General features: G+C 36.2%; 1 protein-coding gene and 1 pseudogene across 3 annotated transcripts; one reads left to right on the top strand and one right to left on the bottom strand.

The window, feature by feature from the left end:
• The first annotated feature begins 1404 nt into the window (after window positions 1-1404).
• Window positions 1405-3459, top strand: LOC148872314 (basic leucine zipper 19-like). Of its 3 annotated transcripts, none has more exons than XM_088968089.1 (2): window positions 1405-1932; window positions 2085-3459. In XM_088968089.1, exon 2 carries the CDS (start codon window positions 2359-2361, stop codon window positions 3214-3216), a length of 858 nt encoding a protein of 285 aa, XP_088824215.1. In that variant the 5' UTR covers window positions 1405-1932; window positions 2085-2358; the 3' UTR covers window positions 3217-3459. The 3 variants fall into 3 exon arrangements, with proteins under 3 accessions (XP_088824215.1, XP_088824216.1, XP_088824217.1); XM_088968090.1 differs by having other exon boundaries at window positions 1434-1713; window positions 2391-3459; XM_088968091.1 differs by having other exon boundaries at window positions 1434-1713; window positions 2311-3459.
• A 6377-nt stretch (window positions 3460-9836) lies between these two features.
• LOC148872313 (late embryogenesis abundant protein 31 pseudogene) lies at window positions 9837-10308 on the bottom strand (annotated as a pseudogene).
• Window positions 10309-15346: the final 5038 nt, after the last annotated feature.

Raw genomic sequence — 15346 nt, 5'->3', positions numbered from 1 at the left:
GGTCAGTAGTTCAATCGTCCGGTTCGAACGGGTAGTCCATTCTAACAACAAAAATTATAGGCAAAAAATCGAGTGTGTGAGGTCCATTGAGCAGTATCATACATGTTATGTCATTTGAGCGTGTGACTCATACGAACCAACAATGGAACCGTTTTGGCCATCGTTTTTTTGGTCGATGATTCGACCACCTGGTTCGAAAGGACGAGACCCGTTTTGACAACAAAAATTATAGGCAAAAAAATCGAGTGTGTGAGGTCCATTGAGTAGTATCATACATGTTATGTCATTTGAGCATGTGATTCATACGAGCCAAAAATGGAACCGTTTTGGCCACCGGTGTTTTGGTCAATGATTCGACTGTCCGATTCAAACGGACGAAACCCGTTCTGACAACAAAAATTATAGGCAAAAATTCGAGTGTGTGAGGTCCATTGATAAACGGGTCAATGATTTGATCGCCCAAGTCAATGAATCATTGACCGATTCAACGATTTTTTGCTACGAATCGAGATTAGAATAAAATGTAACTGACTGTTTGGATGGCCAATTAAAAAAAATAAAAGACAACAAAAAAACCATTGAAATTAATGGTTCAACTGCTTAAATCGATCATTAACCGATCCAACGATTTTTAACCAAGAAACAAATCGACGGATGGACGGGTTGATGATTCCATTCCAGCAGTTGCAAAGCAGGGCCCCTCCATGATTGGGTGCCGACTGCCGGGTGGTTGCAGATTTGGTGTTTGCTTAGCAGGAATAAAAAAAAAAAAAAAAAAGTAATTCGTCAAATCAATTGGAGATTTGGAGTTTGGTTGATTAGTTCTTTTAAAAAACAAGTCAATTGGTTAGTACCTCCTAATCCTATTGTAGTCTGTCTAAAGCCATGCTTCATTCCACCATTTCGTCAAACAGTTACTACGCAAGACATCGTTAAGTCGATCTTCAGATGGAAAAACAGATGAAGCACCCATGATCAGCATCGAATTGTTAGTACTTTGTAATCTTCATATTACGAGAACGAAAGTCCTCATGCACAGTATCAAGTAAAGACAGAATGGCCCAAGCAATCGTTTTCCTGCCCCATGTAGAATCTGAATCGGGAGTTCAGGATCAAAACATATGATCAACCATATTATCTGTGGTTATTTTTCTCACAAACTCAATGGATTTATTCCATTTTTTTTTCAATAGAGGAAAGCAGGGTTACCACGATAGAAATGGTTAATATTGACCCACTAAATGCCGGAACGGGATCTGCTCCTCACAAAGGGGCGCCTCACATGCACATCCACCGTGCATTGAAAATATCTCTCATTAAAAATATCAAATTAGTACAGAAGATATTCTCAATGCATAATAGGATGTGTGTGTGAGGCGCCTGGTGTGAGGAGCAGAGCAGATCCGATCTCGGTTGAAACATTGGAACCTTGGCTAGGACGTTACGTCAAGGTCATTTTCCTCGAACGACAACACAGAAAGAGGAATTTTGCAGAGTGTTCTTCCGCAAATGAAGTTAAACACGCAAGAGTACTCAACCATCCGATCATTTCGGTGGCCTCTGGCTCATAACTCGCAGAAGTACTAAAACAGGGGTGACACCATCTACAATTAAATATGTTTAAATTAGAAGGACTGAAGCACGCGAAGACACTGATGACTGAGAGCTTTCAAGCATGATTTAATGGTTACTTGTGGCCATTACCAAAACCAGGTAAATGCACCGCATGACTTTGAATGAAGAAGAATTGCTGGATAATTGTTTTTTATCCAATGCGATCAACCTCATGTTAATACCTTTCCGGATTCTGCTGCTTCGGAAAGTCTTGCTATTGCTTTGCTCCGCTTGAAGCTTCAATCGATTCTCTTTAAGTCTATCATTTGGGGCTTCAAAGTCTGATATGCTTGACTTCTTTCGGGAATCGCCACCTGGGTATTCCTTTATTCGCAAAGAAAATGCTCCTTTTTTCGGAGAAAGCAGCTCCCTGTGTTACTTTGATTGCACAAGGAGCTGTTTTTTCATATCTTAAACCCATAATTCTCAATTAGTCTTCCTTTATTTTTCCTGTATATTTGTGCTTGCAGATGTTGTAAGAGCGGTGTGGGTTTTTACTCTTTTTGTGAATTTGTCCTCTGAGCATTTGTTGGATTTATTCTGGAAGCTGAGTCTTCTCTTATCTTCCTGAACCTACATAGAACCATTAATCCCATTCTGCTTGTATATGAAAAGGTTTCTTAGTTAGGTGTAGCTGAATTTGTAGAAATTATCGTCTACTTTTCTGAAGTAATTGAAGAATTGTTGGGGTTGCAGAGAATTTCAAAATAATGATAATCAGGCTTTTCAAATTGTTGTTGTTTCATGATTCGGAATGATGATCCATTGAAAAAAAGGATGATCATGGATGACGGAGGGGTAGACACTTCAGATCAAGTTTTTCCATCAAATCCTGATGTTTCCACCGATATCCAGGGATCAACATCTTTAGACGTATTGCTTGATGAAATTTTGAAGAGCACTCGGACATGTACTCACACTCACACCTGCAACCTCCCCGGCCCTGATGCCGCACACACTCACACTTGTTATCATACACATGCCCAAGTGTTTGCATCTGAGGAAGACGACACGCCAAATCACAAGCTGCAGTCAGTTACAAAATCTAAGAGGTCTTCAGGGAACAGGGAAGCTGTAAGGAAATATCGAGCGAAGAAGAAGGCGCACACAGCTTACTTGGAAGAGGAAGTCAAAAAGCTGCGCCTCCTGAATCAACAACTGATCAGGAGATTACAGAGGCAGGCAATGCTTGAAGCTGAGGTTCTGAGACTGAGGTCTCTGTTGATTGATCTTAGAGGAAAGATTGATAATGAATTAGATAATTTGTCTTCCCCAAAGCACTATAATCGTAGTACTAGTTTTAAGGAGGGAAATGGGGGGATACAATCTGTTGATGGAAGAATTGGTCTAGAGTGCAAGACCAATGTCCCATGCCTTCATCCAGACATGGGGCTATCTCTACAAGCTGGAATTGGTGTAAACAAACAAGTGGTTGTCAATTGGGAAGGAAGTTGCCAACCTCCAATTGTAGACTGCAGGGTTAGCACAAACAGAGATGTGGGTCAAAACTTGGCAAGTGGTGAAACACATCCTGATTTTGCTATGCCAGTCACCTTGGATGCATTGGGGACCTTGGTCTCATCTACATCTCAAGCTGAATAAAACAAAGAACATTTTCTATAATTACATAATGCTGCCTATGAAGCTCACTGTAGATCATCTTGCTTTGGTGTTCTGCTACAGGTAGTGAACTTACAGAGTTTATGTATAATATATCAAAGGTAGTAAGTGATAGTATTTATAAGGTTGACTTTAATAAGGAAGCATGGGCTGCCTGCCTTGTACATAAAACCTCCTTTTGTTCTAGATGGATGTAAATAAAATATTGTGCAATCCCGTTCCTAATTGTTAGGCCATAGAAACCCTCTGAGGCAGTTATTGTTGTAGAATTGTAGGAAATGAAGACTACAAGTCTGTTGATGTTCCTCATGGGATATGATGCATATATCCCCTTAAAGCTAAGAGGGAGGCGCAATATATCCTCCGATTCTGTCACATAACCAAAGTTGTCAGATGAGTGGATCACATATTACAGTTGGCCTGGCTCTGTTTAAATTTCGTACTCAGAGAATAGAAGGTGATGTAAAGGAATCCATGTTCCTTCATAGAGCCAATACACAATATAAAGCTTTAACAATCTTATTTCCACGAGTCATATATTTGCTTAGGTGATCCATACATTGAAGCCACATTTTTTTTTGGTAAATTACACTGGAACCATTGGAGTAAGTTCTGTACATTCTTTTTTGATGGTTCACTCTCTAATGAACTATTGCAGGAGTAGTTCTGTTGAATCCTCTCCTATGTGTCACATAGAAACACATCAATACTCCATTTTAAAGTTTCTTGTTGGTGAATGGTGGAAGGTGAAAGTAACAATTAATTTTGGCATCCATTGCTTTGCAAAAAAGAGAATTTAAAGTATGCTTGCCAGACTAGTCAGGTATGATTGATCTTTCATTTTATTGCAAATGAGATTTCAAGCCGGTACACAAAATGTCTATAGGCCCTTAGCTTTTCTCAGAACCCATCCTATGATTCACTGTCCATGAAGAGTGTATTATCCAAACAATTGTAGAAAATGCAGTAACATTTAACATGAGATTTAGGTAGCTTTTGGTAGGGAACAACTATTTTAAGCTTTCTAGAAGCTCAGAAGTCAGAATAACTAATTTCAGTTGTCATTATCTCTAAAGATACCGTTATCAGGATTAACTGAATTGGGAGAGCAGAACTAGAAACTCCACTTCAAGGATTGAGACTAACAAATTTTTGATTCTTGTGATTTGACAGAAAGGGGCTCTAAAACCATAATAGCTTGGCTGAGGGGTGAAATGGCTGGATCATGGAACTTCAGAAATAGATCAAAGACTTTTTTTTTTGGGTCCCTCAGTCTGCTAACTCATGCAAATTCACTAGCCCATGAAGGGGTAATGAGATACTGCTTACAAGTGGGGTGGAATTAGATATCCATTTGATTAAATTTCTACTCCTTGATCTCTTAGGTGTTGTGAGTAACTCAATAAAATATTGTTGTTAAAATTGTAAAATAGTTAGACATGATGTAATACTGCACATAAAGTGTTTGTTCTCTCTATTATTAATAAAATATTGTCAAGTAACTAATGAAAAGAATTACACTACTGTCAGAACTCAGTTGTCCTAATAGACCTTAAAGGATTGTTCACCTGGCTGAGCATTCTGCTACCAGCAATCACCATCCAATTCATCCCATTATTCTACAAATTATGTGCATTTAGTCATGAAGAGATTCCTACTATTGGAAAATGGCGTCCACCTGTGACTCATGAAATCTGGAATTCCTATAATTTCCCAAACATCCTTCATTCCTATTAACTAAGAATTATTCTTATTTAGTCATAAAGTGTAAGAAAGTGAACTACTTAGTTTTCTTCTAACGGAAACTAATTGGGATCTATAAAATCATTAGTTCAATCTTCACATTCCTGGTTATAGTGCCATGCTAAATGCTGTTTTTTTATATGAAAATAAAACTTAGTTAAAACCAAACAAGGATACAAGAGTCACAAGCGAGGAGGGAAGAGCAGTCCAGTAAACTTCCCTATCATAAGCTTTCACATGTTGCCAATAGCATGCACAGCCCTATTAAGAGATCTATTAATATAAACAAATGTAACAGAAGAGAAGCTGGCTGAAAGAGTCCAGATTTGGTCCAAAATATAGTAACAACCCAGGAGATAGAAGATAATCTATTGACTGCATTTATAGATAACATGGAGTCAGATTCAAAATGTATATGATCACAGTTATACTTTTTAGCAAACACAAAAGCAGATAGTAAAGCACGAAGCTCAGCCTCCACTGCTTCCTAGGGAGACCAAAAGCCATCTCATGCAGCATGAAGGAATTGACCTGAATTAGAAAAACAAATGAAACCATAGGTTCCTTTTCTGGTTTGAAACAATGTGCCATCACACTGGATTATGAACAAAACATTTTTCCTTTCTCTAGTACTATCACTTTGAGATAAAGACAGAGAGGAAGGGTCCACTAAGTCATCCAGAACAGAAATAAGATTCTATAAACAGAAATTATCTGGTTAGTCCAAAACACTGAATTACATTCTCCTTGAAAAATATAAAGTCATTATAAGCTGTCCAAATGTAATAAACAGAAACAGCCAACAAATCAAGGAAATACATTTCCATACCAAAATTTTTAAGTCATGATAGTAATACAAAGTAACTTGAGACAAGTTTGGGTAAGAGTCAAAGATGCTCTTTAACCCCAAGGAGAAGAGAACCATACACTTTAGCATAAGAGCATTGGTAGAGAAAACGGGCAAGCAATAAAGCCCCTAACCAACATAAAATGCAAAAAGGTTCTCTTCAAGATGGTGGCAAAGAGGAGCACAGAGTACCCTTGTACTTGGCAGGTTGTCAACTTGGTATCTTCCATATACCGCCTATATTGAGGGGATTCGCTCCATTTGTCCAAGACTGTTAAGCACCGGGCCGGGTCAGGGAATTCTTGACTATGACTTCAAGGGATTACTTCGAGATGACATCGAGGCATCTTTGAGAGGAGGTGGATCGGTGGTGAATTTAGAACTCTGCCCACTGTTGCTCTAGTTTAGTCTCAGGGAAGAAGAACTGCATAAAAAATAAACACCTAGCAAATTGTCATATCTATAAATTGTCCAAACTGAAGGACTTACGAAAGCTTCCACCTTTAGCGGTCTCTCCACATCTATGACTGACTACCTTTATCCTAAGTTTTCGTAGGATTCCACCACCTTATACATTAGAAAATAATAACCAATCTGTCGCATTCTATCAAGAGTAATTTGCTCAAAAGGTAGATTATGTATCTTCACCCCCTCTTATCATACCAAAGAAAGCCATAGTAAGGTGTGGTGCCTTTATGGTAATTGGAAAACCTTAGCCTCTATCTCACTTCATAGGAGATGAGGTATGTGGGAGGCATGCCAATGCTTAGTTGGCTACTTTATGTATTATACATTTTTAAATAGGCAAAATATAACTTTGATGTTTTCTTTTTTTGGTAAATTGAAAGGTGTTACACAAGATGGGGGTAGCACGTCCCTAAACATCACAAAAACAAATGAAAAGTGGAAGAAGAGGGAACACTATCCACTTGATGAATTAACCAATTTGTCACTTGATTAGCTTCATGATAGACATGACAGTAGTTAATATTGTGATCCATCTGCACACCAAGATGATGACACTCCTCAATGATATTCCTTAATCTCTACAGGGGTTCACCTTTTGAAGAAGGCAGTTGATGATGAAATTGGAATCACCCTTAATAATAATAGGCAGACGCCGCTGACCACAAAAGATGAGAGAGCAACGTTGTGGTTTTCCCAAGCAGCCTAGGCTTCAGAAAGGTTAATAGAAGTTACACTAATAGAGTATGCTTTCACATTCAGGACCCTACCAAAATAGTCCCCTAGTAATGTGCACCACACAGCAAAATCCATTTAGCTTGCATGAGTGGTATCCTCATGAGGAATTTTTCATCGAATAGGCGACCATTCCTTATGAATATTTATAGATAGGGGTGTCAACGGTATTCAAAAATTCGATTTTGAATTCAATATTCGACATAATCAAATTGAATTTCAATAATTTGAATATCTAATCGGTCGAATTCAGATATGACCTAATTCGATTCGATAAATATCCAAATTCAATCGATTATTTAATTCTTATATATAATATATAAAATATTTTATATAATTTATATATATAATGATTAAGTTATATAAATAATTTATATATTTATATACTTTATATCAATAAAATATTTATTTTATATATTTATTAATTATCTAAAATAATTAATTAATCGAATTCGAATTGAATAGAATATTCAAATATTTAATCGGATTCAAATTTGGATATTAATTTTCAATATCCGTCGGATATCAAATCAAATTTGAATATCGGATTCGAATTTAGATATTGCCTGATCTGATTCGCATCCGATCCATTTACACCCCTATTTACAGAAACATGATTTCCACCCAAACAAGATTTTATATCCATAAGGAAATTAAGATCTCTATCGATTAGGGTAAGGAGCATTAGATTATTATTAAAAACTTTTTCATTTTTGTTTTGTAAAGGAACCACAAGATAACCACATGTTTCTCTTTAATTTATCACTCACCATAATCAATAGAAGTGTTAGAAATTTTTGTCCACCAATCACGAATTGAGTTATCATCATCATAAGGACAACCACCATTTTCGCTGATGGTCAGGCACACTTGCTTGGCTATGAACATTTAAGAAAAATGTGCCACAAATGGAACAAGCACCATCAATGTTACAATTGCTATGAATAAGAAGATTTTTAATGGGAACTTTATTATTAAGAACAAGAAACATGAATACCTTAATCTTAGGGGGACAAAGGATTCTCCAAATGCTTTAGAGATAATTATCTAGCACATGATTTTCCTGATTTGCTAAACACACACAGATTTCACTATGTACTTACCATTATAAGTACGCCTCCTAATCATTTTGTCTTCCATAGGAATAGAAGGAAGAATAATAGGCTTGATCCTCCACCTGTTGACCCCGACAACAAAGAATGAATTGGTTGTTCATTTCAACCATTTCTCTCATTAACAATACCATAATTGATTAGAAGATTCAAATTGTCAATGTGATCTTAGTCCACCTCATTGACAAGAGGGGTGTTATTAACCCAAACACCAGTCCAAAATTTAACCTTTTTACAATCACCAATGGTCTAGCCAATACCTCTCTTAATCACATCTCTCAAAGAAAGGATATTTCTCTAAGCCCAATAAATACCCTTTTTAGCATTGGCATCCCAAAAATTTTGTCTTTTAAGGTTTTTATTTGATACCACCCTCATCCACAAGCTTTCTTGATTTGTCAAAATACGAGAACCAAAATTTTCAGACAGACATTGTTCATCCATCTGAGATTTTTGATCCCAAGACCACCCAAAATTTGAGAGTACAAACATGTTTCCAATTTGTAAGGTGAATTGGTTTTCTATTGTTTGATTTATACTAAATAATTTTTTTTGGATCTTATTAAGCTCCTCAATCACATTACTAGGAATTTTGAATGATTTTATAATGAATTAGGGCATCATGTAGGTGGTAAAATTAAGGGTTTCTAGCATGTAAGGGCAACTTTTTGCCCTAAATATCAATAAAAATTAATATTTTTATAAAATAACTAAAATAGGATAACTTTTTTGAAAAATATCAAGAAAGGGCAATGGCATTGTTCATCATCTTCCTCTGCCTCTATATTCATCCAAATACATTGGATTTGAGGCCTCGGTGAATCCATTTTATAAAGCCATAGTTGCGCACTGTTCATTGTCTTCCTCTATTTTGCACGAATAAGAGAAGGAAGAGGAACAATATCTACTGACATGGGTGAATCCATTGTTCCTTTCATTCCTCTTCCTTCTCTTATCTGTCCATCTTAGTGAGCAGATTTGGTGGCCTTTGTAACAGTTGCTTCCATGCCCCTAGGATGAGTGCTCACATTAGAATTAATCCGAAGCTCCACACCAACCACCCTTTCAGCGTCTTGGCTCGTTGCCGATTTATCACGCACTAGCTTCACCATCACATCCTAGGCAATCGACAAAGAAAATGGCGACATCAGTCTCTCATCACTCATCAAACCATGAAATTAGTGAACAAAGAAATTGCATAGAGACATATATATATATACAAACATGTTTCTAGATTGTAAGGTGAATTGGTTTTCTATTGTTTGATTTATACTAAATAATTTTTTTTTGGATCTTATTAAGCTCCTTAACCACATTACTAGAAATTTTGAATGATTTCATATTGAATTAGGCATTCATGTAGGTTGTAAAATTAAGGGTTTCTAGCATGTAAGGGCAACTTTTTGCCCTAAATATCAATAAAAAATAATATTTTTATAAAATAACTAAAATAGGATAACTTTTTTGAAAAAATATCAAGAAAGGGCAATAACATTGTTCATCATCTTCCTCTACCTCTATATTCATTCAAATACATTGGATTTGAGGCCTGGTGAATCCATTTTATAAAGCCACAGTTGCGCATTGTTCCTTGTCTTCCTCTGTTTTGCACTGATAAGAGAAGGAAGAGGAACAATATCTACTGTCATGGGTGAATCCGTTGTTCCTTTCATTCCTCTTCCTTCTCTTATCCGCCCATCTTAGTGAGCAAGCCTGGCGGCCTTTGTAACAACTGTTGCCACACCCCTAGGATGAGTGCTCACATTAGAATTATTCCGAAGCTCCACACCAACCACCCTTTCAGCGTCCTGGCTCGTTGCCGATTTATCACGCACTAGCTTCGCCGTCACATCCTAGGCAATCGACAAAGGAAATGGTGACATCAGTCTCTCATCATTCATCAAACCATGATACTAGTGAACAAAGAAACTGCATAGAGACATTTATATATATATAATGCCTCTAGCAAGGACTGAATTATATCGTGAGAACATCACCCAGAGTAACCTTGTCTTCATCACGCATGGCCCATTCATTGACATTTGCTGCAAGTTGAGCTTTTGCGCTAACACCTCTCGGCATGTTAATGTTCAGACCTGTAACTCTCACCTTCACTGCTTGTATCACAGCTACATCACTCTGATCAACTGGCTTCCCCAATTGTAATTGCATGAGGTCCGTCACCAGTACCCCTTGCCACAGTTGTCATCGGTGCACCTAGTAGGGTGTATTGTCAACCACCTATTAGAAACAAACACAGAGGCAAAGGAAGAGGAAGATGATGAATAGTGTCACTGCCCTTCCTTGATATTTTTCAAAAAAAAAGTTGCCTTATTTTGGTTATTTTATAAAAATATTATCTTTTATTGATATTTAGGGCAAAAAGTTGCCCTTATCTGCTAGAAACCCTAAAATTAGCAAGAGTTAATTTACCTATAAGAGAAATAAAGATACAATGCTATACAAGACAGAATATTAATATACATGCCCATTAGTTTACAATAAAGAGAGTAAAATTATAGAAATGCCCTCCATCTTCTCTACTCTCCCCATCAAATTGATGCTAGTTTGTCCATAAAAAAATTATTCTGGGCTTTGGTCATAGCTTTGGTGAAGAGATCTACAAGCTGCAAGCCTAATGACACATGTGGGAAAGAAATGTGACTTGCAAGAAGAAGGTCATGAATAAAGTGACAATCTACCTCAATATGCTTAGTACGCTCATGAAATACCGGGTTGGATGCAATCTTGATAGCACTCATGTTGTTAGCAAATAGAGGGATAGTAGTTGAGTGATCAATGTCATATCATGAAATAGAGCCTTGAACCAAACTATTTCACTGCATACAGAGGGCGTTACTCTATACTCTACTTCTAAATGACTTGGAAATCATTTGTTGTTTCTTGCATTTCCAAGAAATCAAAGAATCACTAAGAAATATACACAAAGCAGTAGTAGAACGATGAGTGTTAGGGAAACCTTCCCAATCAACATCTGCATAAGCTCTCAGAGCTAAGTAGAGAAGAAGATGAGAAAAATTAGCCATGGGACACCGTTCCCTTGACATAATGAATGATCCAGAAAATTGCTAATAAATGGGACTAGTGTGGAGTATATATAAACTGACTCATGAGCTGAACAATGTATGAAATATCCAGTCTAGTCATAGTCAGGTAAATAAGACTACCTACAAACTGTCAATATAAAGTAGCATCAAGAAGGAGTTCACCCTCATCCTTACTCAACTTATGGTTAAGCTCTAACGGTGTATCCACTTATTTGGAATTATTCAACTAAGCTAGTGCAACTAAATCAAAGGCATATTTCTATTAGTTGACAAAATAATCTTGAGGACATCGTTGAATAGCAAGACCAAGAAATAGGTAATCGACCCAAGATATTTCATTTTGAAAGAGTTGCTAAGAAGAAGCTTCAAGTTATTAATACTATCCATATCATCTCCGGTGATGAGGATATCATGAAAATATACTAGGAGTCAACCCTTGTGCTGGCTTGAGGGTAAAAAAGAGAGTAATCTGAAGCACTTTATTGAAAATTAACCTCCAACACCATTGTACGAAAGAGGTCAAACCAAGATCGTGGAGTTTGTTTAAGACCGTATAATGGTTTCTTCAATTTACACACTAGAAGATGATTATCACAGTATCTAAGAGATGGTTTTATGTAGATTGTCTCTTGTAAATGCCCATGGAAGAAGGCATTCTTGACATCCATCTAATGAATTGTCCATTATTAAAGAGCAATGATAGCCAAAAATAAATGGGCAATTGTCATTTTAGCCACTAGAGCAAAAGTTTTATCATATTCAATACCATATTCTTACTTGTAGCCTTGAGCAACCAAGTGGGCCTTATATCTGTCTAGAGTACCATTTGATTTGAGTTTCACTAAGTAAATCTATCGGCTACCAATGATGGAGGCAGCCTATGAACTTTAGGATGTTAGATTTATGCGTTCATGGAAAGGGAGATGAACAAAGCAGACACAACCAAAGACACAAAGAGTGGATAAATTTAGTAGACAATAAAACAATGATTGATAGGGAGAGGAATTTCCAAGGACAGAAGTGGAAAGAATATTAATGAGGTGTACAATAGTGCAGGTCGCTTCCACCCATAAGGTAATGGGAACATGGAAGTCTTGTAACAAGGATCTCACCATGCTAGCAATGTGACGATTATTGTGCTTAAATACCCAATTTTGTTGAGATGTACTTGGACAAGACCTTTGGGGCTGAATGCCATGTTTTTAAGATAGGTTTGAAACTCACCATTCTCACCATTAAAGTACTCTCTCCTTGAATCTGACCTCATGATGCTTATAGTACTTTTAAATTGGGTCATAACCATAGCATGAAAGTTCTTAAATGTAGGAAAAACTTCTGATTTATTTCGAAGAAAGTAAACACATGTGTATCTAGTACAATTATCAATAAAGAATATTATATATTTGTAACCCAAGGGTAGAAGACGACCAAACATCACTGTGAATAAGGTAAAAATGTGTAGAAGCATGTTCAGTAGAAGATGAAAAAGGCAAAACCTGACTTTTACTATAGCAACAAGTTAAGCAAGATTTATCAACATTCTTAAATGAAGAAACAATCATAGGCAAACAACCAAAAGAAAACAAATAGTCCAAGTTTTTAGCATGAATATGGCCCAAACGTCTATGCCATAAGTGCCACACGTTATTACAAGAAATAGAAGAAAAACTAGAAGTAGTAAATAAAAAATAAGAGTCTAATGTAGTTCTCTTATTTTCAAATTCCAGGGAAAACAACCTCTCAAGCTTACGTCCCTTCCCCTTCAGTTCTCCAGTGTATTGGTCTAGGATAAAAAAAAACAATCACAAGTAAATAGAAAATTATTGCGATCATCAACAACTTGTCCAATAGAAATAAGACTAGTAGTCAACTTAATCACAAAAAAGGTTTTGGGAGATGTAAGGGTGTAGACTCAGAAGTTGAATGAAATAAATCATCACAAACACATATAGGAAGAGAATCACCATTAATAGTAATAATGTGATTAACAGAGGTGCAGGGTTTAGAAGAATGAGTAAAGGAAGCTCTAGTCATGTGATTTGAGGCCCTAAAGTTAATAATCCACATGTCTGAATAAGAAGAACAAGTAAGCATACTTACTAGTCATTCCAATAATAGAAAAGGCAGAGGAAATAGCCAAGGACATAAGATCATGAATCTTATCTTCAGTTAACTTTCTTTATGAATCAGTTTTGTGAGCTAATGAGGAAGAAGCAATATCAATTGGAGTTGGTTCAGCTGAGGCTTGGTAGGCCTTATGTTGTCCTTTCTTGGAAGGCCTAGTTGAGCATTCCATTATAATGTGTCCCTGCTATTTACAGTAGGTGCAAAAATTTTTCTTCTTACAATGAGATGCTCATGCCCAAATTCCTTGTATTCATAGTATTGTAGTTTTGAAAAGTCCTTCCCTTTCTATTTGGTATCCAAGAAAATAGTATCTATTCCATGCTCTTTCTTCTAATCAAGAGAAGACTGAATAAGAAGCCATGTTTTCTCTTGTAATAACTCTCCAAGTAGTATGTCAAGATCAGATACATGCTCTCTATTGAGTATGTTTGATCACATTGTTTCATAATCAGATCTGAGGTGCATCAGAAAATGCATAATCTTTCTCTTATTAAGGCATTTCTTCATAGTTTTCACACAACAATCTATAGAAAGATCTCCAAAGTGAACGAATTCATATTCATTCTAGAGGTTCACAAAGCTGGCATAATACTCTTGAATCCATTTCTCTCATTGAGCATATGAAAAGATATCAACTTCAATATAATATTGTCTAGACATATTTGATTACTAATAAAATTTTCAAGATATTCAAACATGTCATGGGAAGATTTGAGACACTTTATTGGAATACTAACATCCATTATTACAGAACCAAGAATCTAGGACACAATCAGTGCATTCTTAGTTTTCCATTGTTTCAATCCTTTTACATCACTAGCATCGGGTATGGATGTAGAGCCATCAATATAGCCCCACATACCCTTCCCTTCAACAAAATATTAGAAGTGAAACTTCCAAAGGGCCTAGTAACTTTCATCAAATCTGAGTGAGATGATTTTATTTTTTTCAAGACCTATATCAAATAAAACCCAAATAAAATAGCTAAAGCAAGCAATATAAATCGAGAACCAATCCTAGAGAGTCAAAAAAGAAGAGAAGAAACCTCTTACAATCGAGTAAAGGTGTCTAAAGCACAACAAGACTGAGATCTAAAATCACAGTCCAAAAAGAAAAGACTGATTGTTGCCACTTAGAAGAGATCTATAGATCTCTTTATTTCTTATCCAAACTTAATGTAACTTTCAAAATACACAAAACAAGGCCATGAAACACTTCCTTTCAATTTTTATCACAAACTAAGGTCTTTTAAGAGAGATCCAATGAGATTTCTCTTGCTAGTTGCGTAGAACAGGGAAGACTGGTTCTTAGATTGATCAAAACAATCTAGAACCAATTGCAGAAGTGAAGAAACCTCAAATAGTCCAAAATAAAGTGGAAAAAGATCAAAGAACAACCTACTTTGATACCATGTTAGTTTGTGTGTGTGTGTGTGTGTGTGAGAGAGAGAGAGAGAGAGAGAGAGAGAGAGCCAAGAGACTTAGATCTATTAGGATTGATTAGTATAATCGAACCAACTCAAAAAACAAAATTTATATTAATAAGAGAATGAATAGGATTATCCTTACAAAAAAAAAATAAAGGTACAATGTTGTACAAGATAGAACACTAATATACACGCCTACTAGTTTATAATAAAAAGAGTAAAATTACATAAGTACCCTCCATCTTCTCTACACTTTAGAACCCATTTAATCCATTAGGCATGAAACCTAAATTTGAACAATACCCTCTCAATAGAATCCCATTAAAACTTATCATAAACCTTCTCTATATCAATTTTACAAACTTCATGTAATGAAACATTTCATGAGCAGTGAGAATATTGTTAGTGCTTTGCTTAAGGTTTGCGATGATTCACCATGAGTATAGACCAAAATTTTAAACCATAGAGTAAAAACCAAAACTTTAAAAGAAAAGTGCATTTAAACCATAAGGACCAAGATCCTTTAGATCCCGAATGGTAAGAAGAGTATTAAGGATCTATTAATTAGTTACACTTTTAATTAGATTTT

The sequence above is a fragment of the Nelumbo lutea genome, chromosome 2 (assembly GCF_056320005.1).
Source record: "Nelumbo lutea isolate HS-2025 chromosome 2, American lotus-T2T, whole genome shotgun sequence".
Classification (NCBI taxonomy): Eukaryota; Viridiplantae; Streptophyta; class Magnoliopsida; order Proteales; family Nelumbonaceae; genus Nelumbo; species Nelumbo lutea.
Note: the sequence above shows the minus strand (reverse complement) of the source record. Positions and strands in the feature narration are given on the sequence as shown.